This window comes from Triturus cristatus, chromosome 7, assembly GCF_964204655.1.
Source record: "Triturus cristatus chromosome 7, aTriCri1.1, whole genome shotgun sequence".
NCBI classification, from domain to species: Eukaryota; Metazoa; Chordata; class Amphibia; order Caudata; family Salamandridae; genus Triturus; species Triturus cristatus.
In genome coordinates this window covers 912,555,020-912,579,479 of record NC_140590.1, presented here as the reverse complement: position 1 = coordinate 912,579,479, position 24,460 = coordinate 912,555,020, and the positions used below count along the sequence as shown (strand labels likewise).

Genomic DNA, 24,460 nt, shown 5'->3' with positions numbered 1-24,460 from the left:
TGGCAAACAATATCACTTTTAGGGCATAAGTCCGTGATAGCGGCAGATTTTAAAAGGATGTCTTTTATCTTGCGTTGTTTGGCTTGCTATACACCGAGGTATTAAATAAAATGTTGTTTCCATTGTAAGCAGCAGGGTGACGGAGGCTGGCTTCATATTTTTAGGTCGAGCATTCGAGACCTCTTGTATATACTTTAGTATATACTTAACTGTGTATGTACTTTGTGGGCTCTGGAGATCAGCCCTAGGACTTGTCTGCTTCCGTTTCAACTTCCTCTATTTAACTGTCTTGATAGAAAACTATCAGCAGAGGTCAGTAAAATACCAGAAACACTTAAGCATTCTCTAGATTCCAGTCCATACGAGCACCCGTAGACAATATTTTTTTCAAATCTTGTATTTTCAGTGATATGAACACCGAAGGCCCTGATTTTATATTAAAAACAGAGCTTTGAACTATATTATTTCCTGCTGAAAGGCAATATTTCTCTCCAAGTGTTCCCATACCTGGCGTGTCACGCAGTTTGGTGCTCACTTTCCCTCCATGTTAAAGAACAGTAGATGTTTCAGCACCCAGGCTAATGTGCTGCATAGCTCAATACATAAAAGGAGGTCCCAAAAGCGAGACCGATTGCATTGCAAATGCTTGTTTATTCCTGTCCTGATTACACACCTTCTGGTTCATGTTGGGCTTTGGCGTATCTATCAAATTAGATCCAGTTTTGGTACTCTTTGGTTTTTTATATACTGGGCAACCCGGAATGTATCTAAATCGGGCCAGAAGTTTTTGGCAATTCTTTCAGTCGCTCGTTGTTTGATTTCGCAAAGGTGGCGAACATCCAGGGGTCCGGATGATCAAGAGTGGTTTAGTAAAATGACTAGAACGAAGCAATTTGAGGAAGCATATGCCAAAAGAGTAGGGGGGCTGAAGCGATTTAACGCCTCCTGACAATACTTTGATTTAATTAGTATTAGGTCAGGAAGGTTTAATGTGGATAAGTAAAGTGCAAGAACACAATAATCGTTAGAGCCTTTTGACCAAGTTGGTAAGTTTTGGTTCTGGCCCTCGGTCCTGAAATATGTTGTTTATATAAATTAGTAAAAAGATTAGTAAAGACAGTATTTTTTTAACTGGAATTATTGAGGCACCTTGCTAACTGTAAGGCACTTTATCTAATTTGTGGCACTTTAGAATAAGCCCAGTTTTGCGCAACAACATAAACATATGCTATATCTGTACTATAAGGAATTTTAGAAAAGTATCATATTGAATTCTTTAGCACATTATAAGGATGTTGGTCAGGGTACTATCATAATTTAATGCTCTATTATCCATCGTTTTTCCTTTGTAAGTTATATTAGTAATAAAATTAAATGTCTTTTCAGAAAGTATAATTGTGTGTTATGGAGCTATATAAATTAGAAGATTATTAGATATAGTATCGTTTATTAACTGGAATTATCAAAGCACTTTGATAATTGTAAGGCACTGTATCTAATTTGTAGTATTTGACAATATGGGTTGACTTGCGCAATAACATAACCTTATCCTTATTATTCAACTTTTTTTATTAAAGGGATTTTTAGAAAGGTATCTTAGAAAAATCTTATGCACTTTATTAGGATGTTGGTTAGGGTTTTTATTATCATTTTATGCTCTACTATCTATTGCTTGCTCTTTGTAAGATATATTAGATATGAAATTAATGCCTTTTCGGAAAATTCGAATGGTTTGTTATATATGTATAAATGTCTCTTTATTTTCTCTCTACTACATATTCATATGCACTCCGATTCTTGATTGTAATCTTCTGGATCTGCTTAATAAAAAATATTATTATAAACAAAAAGAGGATAGAATGCTGTTCCGTTGCCGGGAGAGAATGTCTTTTCCTTCAGAGAAAGTGGTGTGAAAATTGGACTTTTTAATGAGTCTGCCGTTGATTTTGATCGGCCTCAAGCTGCAGGGGTAACGTCATTGTTTCCTGAGATGACTTATATGTGAGGTCACCGAGGGAGTGGCTGGTGATGACTCTGGTTTGGTGTGCTGCTGAGGTGGGACAGATGTCTTTGACTGCCCCCTTGGTAGATGGTCGATGGAGAGCTGTTCTCTTGCAGGAGCCTTGACTAGTTGATGGCTTGCATGATGGGGGTTGGTCCTAAGGTAGCTGTCAGGAAGAACTCCGGCTCAAGAAATGAGGCGAGTTGCCAACAAGTCAAAGAGGGCTTGTGAATGGATTAGGCCAGGGCGGGCGACTTCTGGCTTTTGGGGTATGTTGATCATTTTGCATAGTTGCCTAGATTGGCAGGTTGCTTTGGTGATGCAAAGGTTGTAGTGGATCATGTTTGCTTTGTTGGTGGTGTCTTTGTATAGTCTGTGGTGATGAGGTGAAATGCAGTATGGGAATGATGTGCAGTATGGAGGTAGAATCAAGTACAAGTACAGTATGGGACGGAGAGCAGTATGGCGTAGAGCATAGTATGAGTTTACGTTCTGCCTAGCTGGCGCACAGGAGGTTGAGTAGCATAGAATACGGTGGCGGACAGGATGGGTGGAGTAAAGTGTGGGGATGGATTGTAGCATGGAAGTGCCATGCAGTATGGTAGTGGAGTTCAAAATGGTTTTGGATCACAGTGCACAGATGTAGTGCAGTACGGAGGTAGAGTGCAGTACAGAGGTGGAGTGCAGTCCAGTATTTGAGTGCAGTGCATAGGTGGAATGCAGTACAGAGGTGGAGTGCAGTGCAGGTATAGAGTGAAGTGCAGGGGTAGAGTGAGTGAAGTGCAGGAGTGGGATGCAGAGCAGGGGTGGAGGGCAGGACAGCAGTGCAGTGAATGTGTGGAGTAGAGTGCAGGGGCGGAGTTCAGTGCAGGGTTAGGGTGTAGGTGTGGAGGGTAGGAGTGCAGTGGAAGTGTGGAGTGCATTGCAAGGGTAGAGAGCAGTGCAGGACAGGAGTGCAGTGCAGGGTTGGAGTGCAGTTCAGTGGAGGTGTGGAGAGCAGTACAGTGTTTGAGTGCAGTGCAGGAGGTGAGTGAAGTGCAGTACAGTGCCTGAGTGCAGGGATGGAGTGCAGTTCAGTGAAGGGATGGAGTGCAGTACAGTGTTTGTTTGAGTGCAGTGCAGGGATAGAGTAGAGTGCAGTGCAGGGGTGGAGTGCAAGAGTGGGGTGGAGTGCAAGAGTGGAGTGCAGTGCAGTGGAGTGCAGTTCAGTGTTTAAGTGTAGCCTGGGGCGGGGACAGCACGGGTTGCTCTCGCGGTGTGTGTTGAGACGCCTCTGGTTCCCGCGGCCCGGCCAGATTATGTGATTTGTTTACATTTTTCAGGCATCTGGCGGCTGCTCTGTGGCTCTGGACGGTTCTGCGGCCCTGCTCCTGTGGGAACGTCACAGGGTGGATCGGGGAGCTTTATTAATTGGTTTCGAATGAGCAGTTAATTCCGGACATCTGCCGCCTGCTGTTGCATGTGCGCGAGAGCTGCCAGCTCCGAGAGGCGGCTGGCAGGGGAAGCAGCGCTGTAAAGCCTGAGACATTGGTAACGGCCCCGTGGCTGCTCCGTCACTCGAGGCGTGGGCTGGAGTAATTCCTGTGCTGTTAATCGGAAAAATCTGGATCGTGTCTGCCTGTCCTCCTCCTCTGCAAGGTCCCTCACCTTCCTGCCTCCACGGCCGGGTCCCACGGCGCGCGCTCGTGTTCGCAGGCCTTGTATGGGAGCGAGCAGCAGAGCTCGGGGTCTGCAAGGGCCGGCTGCAGAGTCCTCTTCCAGGAAGCCGTCTCTTTGCGTCAGAAGAGCGCTGCCTGACTCCACTCGCGGCCAGCCGAGACCTCCAGGTGTCTCATGTCAGATGTGAGAAGCTCACGCGCCCTGTTTGTGCAAATTCCATTCCTGCTCTCGCAGTTCAATTCTGTGGGAAGCAAAGCTCTCAAACCACAAGGCAAAGCAACCGGTCAAATTACTCACACCTGACAGGACACATTTGATAATTTCTGCAGTTATATTCTTTACATATAGTTCTGGATCTTATATTCAAATTGCTGTATGAGGTTTAGCTTTGAGCCAAAAGGGACGCTATCCTGAAAATGGAAAAGGTGATCATAGACTAAGGTTTTTCCTAAAACTGGAAATACTAGTGAATGGTACTTATTACATCGACTTCGAAATGGCAACAAGCTAAGTCAGCGTGAAGGTTTCACCAGACTTGTCCAACAGGGACATTCACCAACTGAGCTATGCCACTGGTGCAACCACACTGAAGAGAAAAGATGGTTTGTGGCTATAAGTGGGTGTACTGTGCTAGAGGCGATTCTGCACACTTTGTGGGTGGACCAAAGTGCTCACATACATCACCATCTTGGACCTAACGCCTGATAAGGTAACACACGGATACATATTCAGTGTTCAGAGAAACCTTGTTACTTGGTGGAAAGCGGAGTGGTCAAATGCTGTGTCACGCTATTTTTGCAGGGGTCTAATGGAATATATACATGTGCTTAGAAGTATTCAAACAAAATTCTGGAAGTCTAGCCACCTGTCTGTTGTCATACAGATGTGAGGTCCGCTTCGCTGCGACGGGTGGTTCCCTGTGTTTTCATGTAGCTTTGCGCCTGTGAGCCACAGTACAATGGGCCTGAATACTAGGATTAGCTGGCAGCCAGTAAAGGTCTCGTAGCCCAGTTGAGCTGTGCGCGCTGGCAGGTGGGCTCATGAGTTCTGCCCTAGCTGCAGTCGACTCACTAGCTTGTTTACACTGCCCATGCAGGGTGTTTCAGTAGCCATGCTCGCCAGTAGCCTCATTGGTAAGATTTCCCAGGTGCTGTTCCTTGAAGTATAATTTCAAGTTCTAAATAGAGTTAAAGAAACACGCAACCTGAAGGAGCTCCGCCCTATCTCCCTGAATAGCTTTCCTTGCTCATTATATTATTGGTGGGTTGAGGGCTAGGTACTTTACTAAATATTTTTCAGGTAGAAGGCAGGGAACACATCAAATAACCGCTCACCTAAGGTGGTGAAGACCAAACACATAAAGAACGTATTAGACATTGACTAAATTTCCTTATTAACACACTCTGTAAAGACTTAGTAACAATTATTAGACCTATGTGGACTTTGGCTCATGCATGAAATCCACTAAAAAGCAGTGGATGTCCAATCCACTCTATTCAGAGTATCTACGGCCTCAACGCACTCTAAATATTGCAGGCGAGACATCAATAAGGATGTATGTCTATGGGATCAAAATGACATGGTGGCTTTATCCCAGCATAGATAGTTTTATAACAACCGTGTGATGTACTGTTTATTGAGTTTTTATTTTGGATGTGAATCCCCCATAATCATTATTAAATGTAATCTTTAAAAAAACAATAACATCTTTAAACAACGTCTTCCTTGCTGCAAAGTGCGCGCACTGACTTTATGCTATGTTCTGCCAAACCGTATCACTTTGTTATGTTAAGAATGTGTAATGCACACACTATGAACCTAGTGATTGTTGGTGCTAAAACTGGTACGGGGTGAAAAACTTTACCAAGTGGCCATATGCTCTCTGAAGGAAATAGGTTGTAGTCCGTCAGCATGAACAGAATGCGAGGTAATACATTGGCTAGGTCACCATCATAATGTGGATTTGTGGCTTAGGTCTCCATAAAGCCAGGAATTCATTAAGTGCAAACCTTACTTATGGTAGTGCTACCCTGCCTCCTAAAAGTGCACTTTCCAAGCAAGTCCTGGCTGGCACCCCATCTCAGTAAAGTAAATATGCCCATTGGATTCGAGGATATACATTTGTGTTGCGAATGTTGTCATGTGTCAAAATATGCTCTTTTTATTGTGACATTTTATAAAGTGTGTATCTTTGGTGAAGTGGGATTTCATAGGTTCACAAGTAGCAAAGGTTAGCATCTTATTCACATCAAATTTAAGTGCTTGATTTTTAATATTTTATGCAATTTAGCCAGCTTGTTCACATCAAATTGAACTGCATTTATTGCCTTATTTTATATGATGTATCCAGCCATGGTTGTCGTACATTAACATACATCCCTTTGCTCATAGAAATCTAGGTGTGCTGCAGTGACTTGTGCTACTAAATCAAATATTCGCCATCATGTGTAGGAATACAAAACATTATCCAATGAAAAATATATTTCCCTGATTTCTTAGAAATGTTTCCAGTTAGAACAAATTTTCTATTTATCCCAATTTTATTCTCTCATAGAAATTGAAGCCAAAGAAGCCTGTGACTGGCTGAGAGCGGCTGGTTTTCCCCAATATGCACAATTGTTTGAAGGTATGGAGTCTGGACATTATCTACCTGCTTTCCATGTGATATCATGTTTAATATTACAGTGCCTCCATAAAGCACGAGTTTATGCACGCTGAAAATATTAGCTTCTGGTTCAAAAGATGTCCTTTGAGCACACCCTGTTTTTCAACAGAGGGTTAAAATAACCCTAGTTCAAGCATTTAGGACTCTGACTCAAAATAAATGTAATTTGTAAAATACCAGTAAGAAAAATCTTAATGAATAAGAAACGTTTTTTTACAGAAACTGACCGATAGTTTTAATGTTTAATGAAACATTTATATATATTAGAAAAACGTCACTGTCATAGACTGAGTTCCTCCTGCACTAGGTAATATTTGTGTGTGTCTAGGTAGGAGGCACACAAGTCTTGATTCCAATGACAGCAATCTTGTGATTGGTCAAAAGGTAATGCCCTTCTATTGGCTGATTTTACTGTTAATGGTGGGGACAGGGTGAGGTGGCATAAGCTCTTCTCTAGGAGTCATAACCATGATATGTTTTCGGTCCACAAACCAATAGCATCTGATTCAGCCCTACGCACTCTGGTTACAACTCACGGACAAACGTGCGCAAATAATTCCTCACACCTCCGGCAGAGCATGTGGTCATATTGAAGAACATCTCCAATGGCAACACAAGTTGTTTTATCAACCATAACATTCTTCTTTCTGGGTCCTGTGGCATCTTGCCCGTGTAATGGCTATCCACCCCTAGTGGTCTCTGACAACATACCTGCCTTGTGATTGAGACATGGGCAGGTATCCTTCTAAACACTTCCGGGCACTGCTTCGTTTGACTAAAATTAAGCCTTTGATGATTTTAGGAAAGCAATGTTTGCAGGTGGCTTCATTTTCAAGGTTATCTTTTCTAAAATATATTCTGAGCTCAGTCATGGAATTGTGGGTCAGACTGAGGGGAATGTGTGCTAAGGACAGCGATCTCTCTCTTTGGTTAAACTATTCCCTCTAGACTTAATCTCCATAGACAACACCCTGCCTCTTTTTGTATAAATGTATTCACACTAAAGAGTTCATTTTATTCTTTGCATTCAGATCAACAGTTCCCGATTAACATTGAGACGGTGAAGAATGACCACGAATTTCTGGACCGAGATGCTTTTGAGTCACTCTTCAGGTAACCTATTTTGTTTGTACAATGCCTTGCCTCATTTATGAACTTTTTTACACATTTTAAATGTTGCGTATAGATATTCTATGGCAAACAACGTAAACACTATTTGGTAGTTAAAAGCTCAGTGGTATTTCTATCAAGTTTTATCATCATCAGGGCAGCAAAGGAGTAGAACACCAATGGTTTCTTCGCTGATGTAACTTTCCCATATTTGTGCTTGTGTCCATTGGCAAACACGTAATAGAAAAAGGTGTTGATGTGATATAGGGAACAGGCAACATATAAAATATATAATGATATAATGGGAAAACCCTTTCAATTAAATTCAAGCATGCGCTTCTTGCAAAGTGGAGGGGTAGCAGCCAGACACGTCAGGAATAAAAGAGCTGCTAACCCCCAGTTAACTCCTGTGCTTATCAGAGATGTATCTAAATACCAGATAACAAGTATAAGACCTGAACATGACTCAAGGGACAATCCATTTCCAGCCTTTCGATCAGATCCTATGAAGTGGAATTAAGATTTGCCATGAACACATGAACTATTCGTTCAGTTTTAGGAAGGCCTGCCTGCCAGGCCTCTATGTGATGAAAGGCTAAAAACACCCTTGTTCTAAATCCCACCAGAAGAAGACAGCCACATTAAATCAGGGTTAAAACAAGTGCATTAAGTAATGAAAAGCAGCGTCAAAAAATGATTAGCGAGAGTGCATGCGTGTCAAATTCAAAAGGAAGGAAGTCAAGGTGAATTGCCATCCAAACGACACAGGAGTAATGATTGAAAAATACAGTAATAACTAAATAATTGAGTACACTAGTGGAGAATATTAAAAGGAGTAAAGTTCACAGCCAACGGAAATAAAAGGTTAAAATAATGGGAAAATGTAGCTCTCCTGTGCATAGTAAGAAATGTCTAAACTGAACGGTGAATAATGGCTAGGACTACTGGAATTATTATGTGACTCAAATTATGTGGCAGGGTTGACTAAATTATGTGGCTAGCAAAAGGAAAATCATGCAGCCCCTCTTTCCATGAACAAATAGCTTCGCAATAGTAAACTGTGTATTTATTCCATTTATTAAGCATGCGCCTCGCTAGAGACGCTTCTTCATGCAAGATGTGAGTGTATTTTTGAAATAACTGCAGCTCTGAGAACATGGCATGTCACTGCTAACATGAAAGACAGATGACATAGATATAATCATTCTATTCACCTTGTTTGCAGAGTCGGACTGGCCTATAGGGCAATCAGGTAGTGCCCAATGGGCTGGCCTGATAGGTCAGTGTGTGGGCCGGCTTTTTGGCTGTGCATGCGCCTATTTCATAGTCTGCTTTCTACTGTTATTTATTTGATATTAAAACAAATGGTGCATGTATCAAGCTCAAATGCATACAGTCTTCATACCTTGCAAAACACTTGTAGGCATGTCTTTACTAGTTCAAAACGACCCTAATTTGCAAACATGGGGCACTTTTTCAGTCATCTGTTTCACTAATGGGGGCTTTTTTATTTAGCTGCCTGGGTCTATTTTCTGCTCACTCAGACACTATCTGTTTGAATTGCATTAAAGGTTTTACAGGTTTTCGTCCCCGATGATGTCAAAAGCCCTTCTCCTAGTTCATTAAGTCGAGGTGCTAACACTATCGGGGAAATAGTGTCACCTCGTTAAATTGCAAATTGCAATATTCAACAGCTCAAGGCAACCAGTCAGTTTTCGTAAAGTATCTCCTGCAACACTGCACCCCGTGAGCAGCCATTTTATCCACTTTTGATCTGTTTGAGTTAGAAACATTTTTATGAAATTCTGGTATTATGCAACAGATGATGGATTATGTGGCAAGTGTGGTAAACTCACATTGACTCGGAAAATGCTATGTCCACATAATTGTTTCCCCACATTGTAACAGACTAGAGCACGAATACAGCTGGGTTATGAGAAAGGGAAGGAAGGTCTCAGCCATTTCACATAGCACATACAGGTTTTCACTGGGCTTCGCAGTGTTCCAGCTGCGTTCCTTGCTGACAGTTCTACAGCGCCTTGAGACCCTCACGGGTATGTAGTGTGCTTTATAAATACTATGATTGATTGATTGATTGATTCTATGGCAGAACCTGAAATGCATTTACCCCACACGCCTTCCCAACACAGTCACTACCCCAACTGTGACATTACCATACGTTAATTTACCACTCAATTCATTACAACGACTTGCCTTAGGGGGGCGCTGGACTTTGGAATAATATAAATTACTATTCCAACTCCAGTCCATGCAACAGTAGGGAAGATGTTGGATTTAAAATCCAACACCAGTCCAACAATGTGCCCCTAATGCAAACCGTTGTAATGACTTGCGGGTTAAAGGAACGCGTGGTAACATCGCAGTCGGGGTAGTAACTGCCTTGTGAAGGCAGGTCGTTGTTCTGACTGCGGGATAAAGGATGTTTCCCCTTGCAGACATTTCCTGTGCATGAAAGATTAATCTGCTTTTCCATGCTGGCTCCAGCCATGTCTGTGATACTTCGGAGAGATGGGAGGGTTTGGAAGCCGTCTTTCTGTCCAGGAGCAGAAGCAGATGTTGTATGAACAGTCTGCTGGACTGACACTTTCCCAGGGGCTGTAGACTCTTTTCAAACATTTGACGCTCAGTTTCATTGATAGTCGTCAGTGCTTTGATAGCATATGTAATCAGGATTGCTGTTTAAGTGTTCTTTATCCTTGCATCCCCTTTAAGATTCTTTCATTGGAACCCAGGCATGTCTGGGTCTGGCAGCCTAAGGCTTTCACTCTGACATCATCGGTAGGAGACATTCCGCCTTCCTCGAGGCGTTTCTCTAGAAAAAAGAATGGCGCCAAATATTTGTATACTAATTGAACAAACAATAGAGCCAAGACATGTTGCTTCTCTTTTCAAATGAGAGAAATAGTGCTTGGAGTATTTGGCCTCCTGGGGACAGTTTTATTTCCCTTTTTTGCAGTTTGCCCTTCACCACCCGGACCTCTAGTCCCTCCCCTGAAAACACCTCAGCTCCTCTTTAAACCCAAAAGAGTTGTAGCCCACATCAGCGGCCTTGTGGCTCTGGTGTGAGGAGGAAACCCCATGATGAAGCATGTCACGCTCGGGAGGGTTCCTGTCCTAGAAGAAATTTCTTCCCAGACACAGGATACTTCCGGTGTGCAGCACCCCAATCCATTTCATTTGTGAAACATACTTTTTGTGATTTATTATCACATTTCCAACTTGCTGCCCTCCTTTTCTTAACATTGCGCTTAATACAGGAAGTCAATTTGTTAAAACGCACTCGCGCTGTATGCAAATGAAGTGACTGAGGCACAGGAGATAGGTTTTTCAGAGACCACACAATTTGGCAAAATCTTAAAGACAGGATTAGAAATCTGCTTTAAGGATTCAAGTCTAAATGTCTTCATCACAACAACCCCGTCTTCTAGCCAAAGCTTCCCTTCATTTGTTATTTGTGGTAAAATCTGGTAACACTAAACCGGAAAAATACTCACTGATAACGCTAAGCTTGAGCACTCTGTACTGAATTTTCACTGAAAGTCTGGTCACTGAAAGAAAAGAATTTTCCATCTCATAAGCCGCCTTGAGCAGACAAGCCCACACCTGCATAAATCATTCTAAACTTTCCATGATTCCAGGATAATCTTAAACTCTTGTCATGCCTTCTATGGGCATATGGTCGACCCCTGTTGAGGCTCAAACCTTCTCCGTGACAAAACCCATCATCTGTGGTCCCACCAGTGCATGCCTCTCATGTACTTGGGAGACAGACCTGCTCCTCTACTAGCTGGAAGAGCGACGCTGGGCGCAGCCCTGAAAAAGACTCAAGAATGTGATTGGAATCTGAACAAGCATTGGCATAGCCAATAGGTCTCGCCTTTGGGACCTTATAAGTGTTTAGCCATGCAAAAGTTGCATAACTAAACACTTATAAGGTCCCAAAAGCGAGACCTGTTGGCTATGCCACTGCTTGTTTTAACTGCTGCAATCTATTGAAGCCTCACGGAGAACATCAAAGCTGCCGCGAAAGTGATTGCGATCAAACATCAAGTGAAAGTAATCGCGGTAAAGCGCGACACGCGCACCCACGCACATGCACTGTAGCTCCAGGCTGGCCTGGTAGCACTTTTTGGAGCCCTCTCAAAATGTCTCGCCAGACCAGAGCATGCGCTGGGTCAGGCAGACCTAAAAATGATATTTGGTCATTGCTTTTGTTTGGTATGTTGAGCAAGCTGTTCAGATCCTTTTTTTCAGTACAGCTGCTTCCATGTGCTATCGCGACAGATGACAATGCATAGAAAAACTTGTGTGTTGGATCTGTAGTACTTGTGCGTAAAAAATGTATTCAGCAACGTTTATGTATGTTTTTACAAACTTACTTGAGACTGCAGCGATTCATCGCGTTCGGTTGAGCAGAAAACATAGTAACATTTCAGAAGTCATTTTTACATTCTCTTGGTTCAGTAAGTCTGATTTAAATATCACACTGGCGTGACTCCTCACTCAAACCCTGCCTGCTCCCTGAATGTTGTATTCATTCATAGCCCTACGCTAAAAGAAAGAACATTCATATCTGAAACATGAATATTGAATTTGAGCATCAGGCAAGAGACACAGCATGTTCTAATTCATTCATGTAGGTGTATGAAGTGTTGTATTTAAATACCAAAATATTACATGGGCTTATAAGAAAATAGTATTTGCCTAGAACAGGCCAAATGGAGATCTCCAAGTCAAGTTAAAAGCAGTGATGAAATTGGATCTGTAGATGAACGTGGCCAGTGTTTGGGGATGTCATTGCCGTCATGCTGTCAAATGACAGGCACATTTAAATGTTGACAACTTTTTAAATCTACAGCATCAAAACCCTGCCTATAACATTCCAGATGTGTATTGTAAGCAATTTGTGTTCATCATCTAATGACTTGATGGGTACTTTCTGTACTTTTTTCAGGCGGCTAAATGCACTGAACAAAAGTGCGACCATGAAGGTGGAAATAAGTCGTCACCGAAAGCGGGTACGTGTTCTTTTTTTCTGGATTTCTTTAATTTACAGTTTAGTATTGCTGCGCTCATAAGCCCACTTATTATTTGGTTAATGACAGACACGTAGAGCACCGAAACTAGTTCAGGAATATCTAGAAAATGGGAAGAAGAAAGATCAGGAAGTAAAAACATGTAGTTGCAAGATTTGGTGGTTCTATTGGTGGGGAAATTTATAACTCTAGTGGTAGGTTATGACTGAAATGAGTTCATGTGAGTTGCACTCAGCTTATTTACTTTGTTTGAAGAGACGTTACAAAATCAAAGGAGAGGTATGGTTCATCAGCATCTTTAGATCATTATAGGGCTTATTCTGTTGTCCCAGCCCTGAGATGATCAGCTGTTATTGCTATTGTGGTCTAGTGGGAGCCTTTCACTTGATTCAGGGGAACCAGAACCTGACATAGGGACACTAGATATGCCTGAACTGATTTGGGGATTGGATACACAGATAAAGGATTTACACTGCGAATCAGTTCATATTGATGTATGGCATAGAAATATTTTTGTTCAAGTGGATGATAAATAAAGAACACACACTAAGTACACAGAAGTGATTAATTGTCTACAAAAGAGACGCAGTTCTAAACATAACTGGGAAAAGTATACATTTATTCTAACACACGGTGTAGTGCAAACAGAGGGGGGGACACTTACTCAAACTCGGAAAGTTCTTGGAATGGAATAGAGTGAGCATAAAAAAACAGAACTTCTCTTTAAAAACCAAGTTAAAAATGTGTAGATAAGGTAGACTGTGGGGCGCGGCCTTCTGTGGAGGCGGGACTTTTGCTTTGGCAGCTAGCAGTAGCTGGGAACAGCATAGTTTGTATTGAAAATTCATATACATAGTGAAGATATTTTCTACATAGTGTTCTGAACTTTGCTCCTGACAAAATAAGAATATGTTAAATATTCGCTACTGTCCTCTTACTGTTGTCATTCTTCTTTCCTTACTGAGTCTCAGTGCCATAAGGTGTGAGCACGTGGAGCAAATACATTACCCATATATAAATAAATTAGAGCCATAGACAGTCAAGCATTCAAACTGCTAAAGGCATAAAATATGTTTAGGACAAAGAAGTGAATAAGATGCCATGCAACAATATTAGAGTGTTGACATTTTAGGAAGTATACCTTCTCATTACGATCCTCTGCAAAGCAGGGAAAATTAGAACTGAACGTCTACTACAAGAATCATTACTAATGTATTTGCATTTCTGCTTTTAGAACAAATATATCTGACATTTTATTCGTATGTTTAAAACTGAAACATGACCATTTTCATCAGTAAATACAGCAGCAATGATAAGTACAATACATGATTATTATATTCACCCTTATTATCACCTTTTTCAGAGTGATGAATCTGAAGAGGATGAACCATGTGCCATAAGCAACAGATGGGCGTACGAGAGACAAAGTCAAAGATGGTCTCGACTAGAGAGTGTTGAGGGATTCCCTTTAGAAGAAAATTCCAGTATATCTGCTCCAGACAGCCCAAGATCCAAAAGCGTTGACCAAGACGAGTTATCATTCTCTGACTGCAGAGAAAAGCATGATGTATCTTCACTTCACAGTTCGAGCAGTGGGGACAGCTACAGTGCCAACTTTCCTAAGACGTTTGAAGACCTAGAGACCAGCAGGAGCTCTTCCCGGTGCTCCTCTACGAAACTGGCTTCACCAGACTCAACTTTTAGCTGCTCTCCATCTCACAGTGATATACTTAATATCATAAGTGAAGACAAACTTTTGGACAAACCACCAAATAAAAAAGGAAAGAGCCTGTTGAAGAAAATGGAGAAGTTACGCTTAAAGAGCTCCGGAGTGAAAAGGGATGCTCATTTGAAGGGCAAACCCATTATAAGTAGCCCTGTTCTCCTTGAAGGACTAGATGATGACAAGTTGAAGAACCTCAATTGTGTAAACATTTCTGATATCGCTGAAAGTCAGGTTAAAAGGCATTTTTCTTACTCACCTCAAACCTGTAGTAGCAGTAGTCAGTCAGAAAATAGTAGCACTGTGAGTACGCCGAGCCCAGTCATCCGAGTCAGACGTCACGCAAAAAGAGCTGGAATATATGCAGAAGACTTTGACCCTACCAAGCTCTCCATTTGGAATGATGTATCTGAGCAAAACTTAAAGAACGAAAAAAACCTTCATGAGAATCAGATATTTCAAATACCCCATGGCCATAAGCCTGGGACTTTTCCCAAGGCACTTACAAACAGTATTTTGTCTCCAATTGACAACACCTCCGTAAACTGGAGAACTGGAAGTTTTCATGGTTGCAGACGAAACCGGATGCGATCTGCCAGCAGTAAGGACCCAGAGGCACCTCCAACCCCTCTTTCTATGTTGGATAATCGACTGAGTATATATGACAATGTTCCAAACATCCCACTCCATTTTAATGCAATGGAGGTAACAGGAGAAGATGAAGGTGGGGATGATGATGATGATGATGGAGATGATGGGGATGATGGAAATGATGATGACGACGACAATGTTTTCTCTGAACTTGACCATGTTATGGAGCATGTGAATGGACTTCGGAAGTTGGTCAACCAATGGTCAGAGAAGTTTTCTGATGATGGTGACTCAGACTTTGCCAATGATTCAACGTCACCTTGTCCATCGTCCCCAAAAGATGTACATCTTAAAATAAAAAAACATTTGGAAAAGCAGTCTGAGAGGATCCCAATTGGCGATATGGACAATATTTGTGGGAATGATAATGATGCTGATCCGCCGCCTCTCCCTTGTATTACCGTTTCTGGAACCGAATCATCACAGACACTTTCTAAAAGGTTTGTTAGATGTCTCCTCAGTATTTAAAATCTTAATCTAGAATGCTTCATTAAGATAATTATCTAAGTAGAGTATCCACTTTTGTAGAGAGAAAAACATGTTTGTTTTATTAACAGTTGACACTTATGCATTTTTTTCTACATGTATCAGGCAAGACTGGACTGATGAGCAATGTACACATTTGGAAAACCTATTGATGCAGATTGACAGCCAGTCAGCGGCTCAAGTAAACCGGATACAGAAGCTCGCTTTGTTAAAACTTACCGCTTTGATGGACAAATACTCACCTTCCAGCAAGCAAGGATGGAACTGGTAATACGACTGGATGTTCTTAAACTGCATATAATTCTCAGGGCCTTCACTGGTTATTTTGCCCTCCTATCATTTGGAAAACTAAGAAAATATAAAAATACACGTATCCATGTTAGTTTCTCGAGAAAGAGATCTAAGTCTCAATGCAGAATAGGTAACAGAAATATAATATATACCGAGAAACCACTACAGAGAAAACAACAGTAAATTGTGACCCAATATGAGGACTCCTAAAATATAACTGGTTCAACGAATTTCTTTCAAATGAAAATATATCACTTCCGCCATTTGCTAACCATGCATTACCCCATGATCCCAAGTAAACCCTAACGCAAGACTGGCCATAACTCTAAACCTAAGCCTTAGCTTGTCTCTTAACCTAAATCGCAGCCCTAACCTCATCCTTAACATCGAACCTGATCCTATTCCTTTGTGGCATGTTGATCTACTTAATGTTAATATTCATTTTATACCTTATATCAAAATAATTTTTAACAGGTTTTACTCTTCAATGTAGTAAACGCAAATTGCTTTTCTTTGCAACAACCCTTCTTTGTAGTGGTTTATCTGAAAATCTTTAAACATGTTCAGGCATCTCTGCAATTGCACAATCCATGGAGAAACCCCATATTCTCTGCCAGTTTTTGAAAGAAACTGTTATTGAGTTAAATACGTTCGATGAGTACATCTATTGCTTTTAATGACTGAATCATATGCAAATACAAATTCTTGTAGGAGCGGAACTTATTGTGTGGCTTGAAATAAAAAATTGCAAATACGCTGTAAGGAAGAAATGTGCATGTTTACATGTTGACACAAAGATCATATGTTCTGTCTTGGCTTCAGCATGTACAACCCATCGCACAGGACAACAATGCAGAAGAGTCTCAAGGAGAAACCATAAACCCGAAAGTCTGTGTAAGGCAATATTACCAATCCCCAAATGGTAGCAACCTTACCCCCCCTCTCATTTTTGTTTATACAAAGAGGGCGTGGTACGGCCGAAGAGTGAGAAGGGGGTAAATGACCACTGACAATCATTCCATAATCAGTTATGCCAGGATTTTGTGAACACCAGCACAGTCCATGCATATGAGGTTTCCCTTGTTGCAACAATGGACTTGTGCAGTAAAAAGGAACCTGGATGAGGTCACTTGGGAGAGGGACTCCTCTGCATTTCCAACGCCAGGGACTAAGGGGGCGCTTGCAATACCTTGTCGTATTCTTCAGTTCAACTTTAATAGTACTTTCCAAATTTCTTATGACATTTTTCAGGTTGTGAATTTCTCAAGTGCATTTTTTTAAAATGAGAACGTATTACTCCTCAAAAACTTCTATCATAGCTCCTCAAACAGTATTCTGCTACCTGCAGTGTTTTTCAACCGTTATAAATATTTTTTTATGCATTCCTCCTAGCCTTAAACAACATGCTGGGTATTGTAGCGAGATAGGGAATGTGGGAAGCAAGAGATCAACATAACAAAGGAGAGCACAAAATCCTTTCCTTTCGGCCCCTGCAGCTCAAACTTAAGTTAAAGTCAGACATCTCCCCATTGGCTGGCAACAGACCCTTGTTCAGGAAGGTCCACTCAAGATCCACCAAATATTAGTAGAAATTCAAATTATACCTCACTCCAAAGATCATTGTCATATTTTCCTTCCAAATATCATGCCTGTATGTCTTGGCACTCTTAGGTTGGCTGCCATCTTTTTATTTCTTTCATATCATCTGCAGGAACGAACTTCCAACCACTTTAGGGATATCTTGGCTACTGCTCAACTCCATATAATCACTGAAATTCTCTTTTCTGATGTGCCAGTTACTAAACCAGCTGGTACTTGCATGTATATTTGTTGTGTCGTCTTGGGGATGAGGTTGCTCAGTTCACTCTTATTTTTTGGTCAAGTCTTTCTAGTTGACTCGGGACTCTTGATTGACTCCATGGCTTGCCCTGTACTCATAAGACATTGTTCTCCACAACCTTTGCCACTAAAATATATGCAGCCTCGCAGATAGCTGTGTTAATGACTTAAACTACTTCTTCTGTGCTCATCGTCAAACCAAGTGCCTCTCAAATAGCGATTATGTTGGATTTTAACTAAAAGTAACACACACTGAGCAGTGCACTGCCTTGCATTAGTTAGCATCAAGAAGTGTTCCATGAGTGGTGCTTAGACATTCCCATGCAACCACCCATGGTTCTGATGCAAATCCTGATCCGCAAAGAATTGTGGATAGTAATTTGCCCCAAATCCTGCTTCTTTTGGCAGACATAATGATGAGAAATATTTTCATTTCTCCTCGTTTTCCTTCTTTGCAAATGTGCTACATTCTACAGGACACATACAAAGGGGTATGCTTTAAAGCATAGTTCTCCTGCACAAAAACTATGATTACCACAACACAGACACTCTTGCACTGCAGCGCAAGGGAGAATGAGCTGGCTAATGCTAGCTCAAAGTGGCTAGCACAAGAAGACAGCAGAACAGCGCCACATTTTAGCAAAATATGGCTCTGTTCTGTTCCCTGTCACACAGCACAGCGCAGCCAGCAACTGCAGTTCCCGCACTGCATTGCATAAGTTATCTGGGACTTGATCACTATCTTGAGTTCTGGGTCCCTGAAACATTGGCGGAATGAAGACACCATTGTGTTTTTGGGATCCATGAGTTGCTTTAAAGCCTTCCTATTATGGTTGGTAACCCAGGCTCTGTCAGGTTCTTTCCACTCATGCACTCAAGTAGACACAGTCCACCACATTTGGAAGAAAGAAAACAGGCACCAGAAGCAACAACAGTAGTGGAACCCCACAAATATGTGACGCTGTGGAAGCCTGGATACTTCCATACCCACCAAAATGCACTCTAATGTGCGGTTAATTAAACATTAGCTTTCAAGTTATCCAGTCTAAAGTCAAAGAAACTAGTTACGTCCTCCCGGGAATTCTCCATTGACTATGTATGCTGCCCCATTTGGAACTCACGTCTGCTACCAGCAGTGGAAGTGATATTCATGCCAAGTAAAAAATTGACATGTAGCTTATAAACCCTTCCATGTGGAAATGGAGGAGTTGCCTGCTGTTCAAGAATCTTATCTTTATAGTGGGAGGTGTGGCAGCAGCATCTCACAATATTGTAAAGCCATCCATTTGATTTATGAAAACCGCTCATGCCTCAGCTGGTCATGTCAAAGGGAATATTCCATCTGTCTAGGTCCTTCAAAATATGGAAACCATGCCTTTTACAAACAAACATTTTGGGCAATTTGGGCCTGCCCTATTTAGTGCTGTAGTTCCTTAATTGGTTAGTTGACACTTTTGATGTATCTTATTTTAGGGCAAACAGTCGCACATCACACAGAATACCATCCATATTGCCTTTTGTTTCCAGTGCATTTTTACAAGTTACACAGCTGCAACTGAGCACCGAAAACAAGTGCGGCAGTTAGTTTGGTTAGGAAAGGAAATGATTTTAAATCACCCGCCCATGTTTATGACCGTGCATCCACTCACCAAGTTGTAGGGTGATGGTGATGTAGTGTTATGGTACACATGAAAGTAGTTTGATCGAAGGTACCATAATCTCCATTTGCACTATATGAAAGTTTAGAAGGTGGGATTAATAAGCAATCGACGTGTAGTTGAAATAGAGGTCCTCCTTTATTTGTGTGCCACCATCCCCAGCTAGTTCCAATTCAAATCAATGCGGGCCATAAATAGAGCTTCCACCGAAAAAATAAAAAATAAATAAAAACATGCCCTTCCCCTTATGACCTTTCCTTACTGATCCTCGTGTTTTTAAAACTTATTACCTCTGGCAGCAACTGAGTACGAAGCCCCATGCCGTGGTAAACGTTATTAAGCAAGGAGCCACTGACCTTTGACTCATAACCTATGAACCATGTCTATTTTTTCATGGAAGGGAGGTAGCTGATTATAACAGAAGTGATGAATACCAGACAATGGAGGTGGCAGAACCTCGGTGTTCTAGGTATGCTCTTAAAACCATTAAGGAGTAACCAGGAAGGGCCCAAAAAGTAGGGGAAGGGAACGTTTTTATTAGGCGGAAGATACCATTTAAAGAATTCTGTCCTGACCATCACAATGTTGGAGCAGAACCAGAAATACATGTCCTAGGCAGTCTAACGCCTCTATGTTGTCTCTTTTATCATCCCATTCTCTAAAACCACGTGCTTACTCTACTCCCAGTTCACTAGAAGTCCTTCCACCAGAAAGTGAAACTGTAAATGTTCTATCCTAATTCACGTAGTTTGGTATAAGATGCAAACCTAACCCAACAAGCTGATGGATCAAATATCCACAACCTGACAATATATCATATTTTAAGAAGAGCTGGCACTTGTTGGTTTGTAAGTCGATACATATACCATTCTTTGCTTCAATTTAATATTCTTAATTCTACTGGCTCTAAAGTTTGCTGACTAACAGTTTACCTTTTGACTTGTAGGACTGTTCCAAAGTTTATCAGAAAAATAAAAGCCCCAGACTATAAGGACAAATATGTATTTGGCGTTCCATTTCTTCTAAACGTCCAAAGAACAGGATGTCCAATTCCAAAGGGGATCCTTCGTGCTGTGGAGTACTTGCGTATTCACTTCCTATACCAGGTATGGACTTTAAACCGGAATGTGTCCATTTGTTTGCATGAATTCTAATTGGAAATGTCAGAGACAACAACTTAAGGTTTGAGTTTTTTTTATTTCTGACAATGACTGAGGATAACCGTATCTGTGACAGGAATTGCTTTTCTTCTTGACCCCAACATTTCAACATTTCATGGCATTGCTTGAGAAATTTGTCAACATCAGGGGCAGACTTTGAACCACCGCAAAGTTACACAAAACAGCACTGATTTAATCTGGTATTTACTTTTGAGTGCAAAATGGTTTTGTGGCAGAAATATTGCCCTGTTCATAGCGCAAATAGAGCGTTGCGCTGCTTTCTACTACTTTGCATGAAGGGGACTTCCTGTGTGTTGTACGAGAGCATTTCAGTGCAACCACCTAGGGATTTTTACGCAAAGCCCTGCCTACAAATATTGTTAGACAAGGCTTTATGTGAAAATAAAAATGCATCCCCGAGGAAGGCGCAAAGTAATGTTTTGGTACTTCTTACATGTCACACATTGCTTTTGTGCAGCACTATACAGCACACATCATCCAATGTGTGAAATTTAGAAAAAAAATGTCTTAGCATATCATTTTGTATTTGAAGGTTAGCCTTCAAGTAGAAAACCTATATTAGGTGGCACTCACATAACTTTATATTGTGGTACAAAAGGTGTCCTTCCAGTACATACTCCTATGGCTGGACAAACTTTAAAACATTTCAAACATTGCATGTGTGCTGTACTGTGCTTCACACATGCAAAGTGAGAAATGTTTGGAGAAATAATATTTCTCAAACTTTGCACATGCTTCAAGATGCTGTTTCGTTTTGCTTGAAAACACAGTCTACATCAAAAACCACGCGTGGCTGCTGGAATACCACCGAAATGGGTGCCTGTTGAACCAAAGTAGTGCAACTCAGTGCAAAACGTTTTTTGTACAAAAAAAAGGCAAATTTTGTGCACAAAAAAAGTTGTGCGCTTAAATGTACATACCCTATCAAGACTTTGCAGTGCTTTGCATCCCTCTGCGTGACTTTGCAGCAACACAAAGTCTTGCTAAATCTAATTATTCCCTGTACCCGAGAGTGTCCCTAGAAATAGCAGCACTTTGAGAAAGTGTAGCGTGCAACTCATATTCTCCCCGTTCAAAAGAATCGACTCAAAAAGGGGACACTCACCTTTTCCAACTGATTTAAGTAGACATCAGCACAATCACCCTGACCTTGTAGGGCATTTGTTGATGAACTTCAGTTTGCACACGTTACTTTCAGGCCAGGCTTTAGGCATGTGTATGGCGCAGGCGAGCGGTTATATTGTAAGAACAAGTAGCCAATGTCATTTCCAAAGGAATTTATATAAAACAAAGGCCTCTAGAATGGCATAGTCAGTGGGTACTCAGTTGGCAAATGAATGTGGGCTTATTAAAATTCCCAGAATCACTTTTTGTGTCTCATTCCAGGGCCCGTACCACATTAAGTTTGTAATAGGCAGGCGTCTTATGATACAATGGCACATTACCACAAAGGTTCGCCAGATTGCATCAAATGTACTCTGAAAATGTCTTGGGGGCAAGGAGTTCCCACAGGGCAAAACATAATTTTGCCTAAGACTCTTATCATACATGAACAGGAGCCGTCTCGTCTATCACAGTAGATTACAAATGACTTTTATGAAGATGTGTGGCTCTTCTGTATATCATCATGCATACGGTTTGCTTAACATTAAATATCTTAAACGTTTAGTCTCACATACCTTTTCTTTCAAGATCTGTGTAAATCCATTCTCTTTTTGTAATATGTAGCAAGTTCCATGTTTTTTGTTTCTTTCTTTAACAGGTTGGCCTTTTTCGAAAGTCTGGGGTCAAGTCCCGCATCCAGTCTCTAAGGGAAATGAACGAACTTGATCCAGCTGGTGCCTGCTATGAAGGACAGTCTGCGTTTGATGTAGCAGATATGGTCAAACAGTACTTCCGGGATCTTCCTGAGCCCATCTTCACAACCAAGCTGTGTGAATCCTTCCTACACATCTACCAGTGTATGTAACAGATTCATTTTTTTCAGCTGGTGTAAAATTACTGAAACATTATTCGTTTCAGACCTTATAGTGGGGAGTTTTTTGCTAATTGTTCATATAGTCCAGTGCTCCAACATACTTGAGCCCAAATATATGTGTTATTTGCTCCATGCGAAAATCATGCACGCAAAAAGGCACGGGTGTACAGTTTGCACATAATAAGGATTCGGGTGCTATGGGTGTTTGAGCCCAATTCGGGATTAGGTCTAGAGCTGGAATGGGGGCCGAAAATATCCACATTGATGACCCCATGTCCTCAATAGCGTACTTACAAATGTCCCCAAAGAGGCCGGGGCGCCCTTGCCTTATCTGTTAAAACTTGGGTACGTTATCAGCTTTTGAAGTGTCTGGAAGAGAACAAGCATTGGCAAAGCCAGTTGGTCTCACCTTTCCAACATATTGGCATTGATAATGCTATGCAGCAAGGCCAAAGATTTTTTAAAAAAAGCCTTTGATGAGGCCGCCCGCATAATTTTGTACGTGTGCGCATCAAAGCGTCACAAGCATTTGTTTTCTTTTAATTACCAATCCCAGTTGCATCACTAACTAAAAAGAAAGTAAAACGCACAAAGCATTTTTTTGGGTGAGCATGGGAACTGAAGTGGGAGGGGGCAAGCAAACTCGAAAGCAACATGAAGGAGGGCAGTGGAATGCCACAACACGGAATGTGAAAGCAACATGGGGAGGATGGGTGGTGTCGAAGCAACATGGAGGGCGCAGAGGGGAAGGAACAACAGGGAGAGAGGAGGGCATGAGTGGGGGAAGCAACATGGAGGATGCAAAGATGCAATGGAGAAAAGCACATGGGTGATCGCAACAGAGAGAAGCACTTGGGTGACAGAGAGCAATATTGAGTATAGGGGAGAGAAGTACATCAGGGCGGCAGCTCAAAAATACATACACCATAGAGTACTTAACACAAAAAGAAAGTAGTGCTTGAAAAATGAGCAGTAGAAGCAAAGATGACAGACAATCAATGAAATGGTAAAGAGGCAATGCTCCATGGAAGGGATAACCACAATATTGATAAGCTGGGAAAAGAGTAAGAAACAGGCAAATGATGTGACAGGAAAGCTAACCAGTGGTAGGCAGTGGGCGGGCTCCAAGTCTCTCTATGTTCTAGGTAGCCCCAATATGTCTCGGAACACACACCACATGCACTGTCTAGTAGGCTCGGCCTAAAGAAGTGGGGGGGCAAAGAGGACCTTTGGAGAAGTAATGCAGCGGGGCAGAGACATTCTTTATTTGTGAGTGTGGCAGTGCTTAATTTGTAAAATTTTAAGTGCCAGGGCTCTGACCAGGAGGCCACCTGCAGTACCCATCACCCTTGGCATCGCTGCCAAAACCACTACTAACCATCTCTCTCGCATGTAAATGCGACAGTACAGATTATTCCAGGTACCCAAAGCTAAAGGAATGGCTGGGGAGGCAGGTATTAGCAATTTTAATGTACATTGTAGTCCTAAACTACCGTTGTTCTGCACATCTCTAAATTAGATGAGCAGCGCCACCATGTGGTGGGCTGTTCTAAGTATGGTGTTGACAATTAGGTGCCGGTGCCGAGCGCCGAACACCAATTAAGTGCCGGTGCTCAAGCCCCGGCTCAAATTAAGCACTGGAGTGTGGGGTTCTTATTTCTTACTCTAGAGTAAAATTCATGTCATAGGAATCACAATATGGTATGGAAATGCAGAAACTGGCCAAAATGGCGGACCTGTACACGATTCTACAGCAGAAAACAAGTGAAGAAAGAGGATCATTTCGATCTTTCCAACTTTTTTCTGTCTCTTAAATAGAACATTTCAATTCATTGCTGTATTAACCAACGCAATTTGCAAATATATTGCTAAACATAACTAGGAAATAAATGGATACTGAATTGGGTAATGGTCTAAAACGTAAATGAGGCTTCTTAGCACATTTTCCCTTCAAGTTGCCAATCATTTGTTTGACCAGTAGAAACAAGTATGTAGCAACCCAGTAACATTTTTAGGCTGGCAAAAGTATTTGTGAAGATAGTTTTCATACTTTTGAGGCGCTTATCAGTCTGTTGTGACTGACTGCATTAAAGCAGAAGGAGATCAAATGTGAAGTTCACCGTCATGAAGATTTTCTTTGGTCCGCATTTGTGGGGCAGC

At 41.6% G+C, this 24,460-nt stretch overlaps 1 protein-coding gene across 1 annotated transcript in view; it reads left to right on the top strand.

The window, feature by feature from the left end:
- The window catches only part of LOC146810831 (rho GTPase-activating protein 7-like), an 86,250-nt gene that overhangs the window by 33,935 nt on the left and 27,855 nt on the right, over positions 1-24,460 (top strand). Inside the window, exons 2-8 of the mRNA XM_085617846.1 lie at positions 6,216-6,287; positions 7,358-7,439; positions 12,412-12,475; positions 13,857-15,307; positions 15,459-15,620; positions 20,088-20,247; positions 22,085-22,283. Coding sequence (XP_085473972.1) covers positions 6,216-6,287; positions 7,358-7,439; positions 12,412-12,475; positions 13,857-15,307; positions 15,459-15,620; positions 20,088-20,247; positions 22,085-22,283 — 2,190 coding nt within the window. The remainder of the gene's footprint in view (positions 1-6,215; positions 6,288-7,357; positions 7,440-12,411; positions 12,476-13,856; positions 15,308-15,458; positions 15,621-20,087; positions 20,248-22,084; positions 22,284-24,460) is intronic.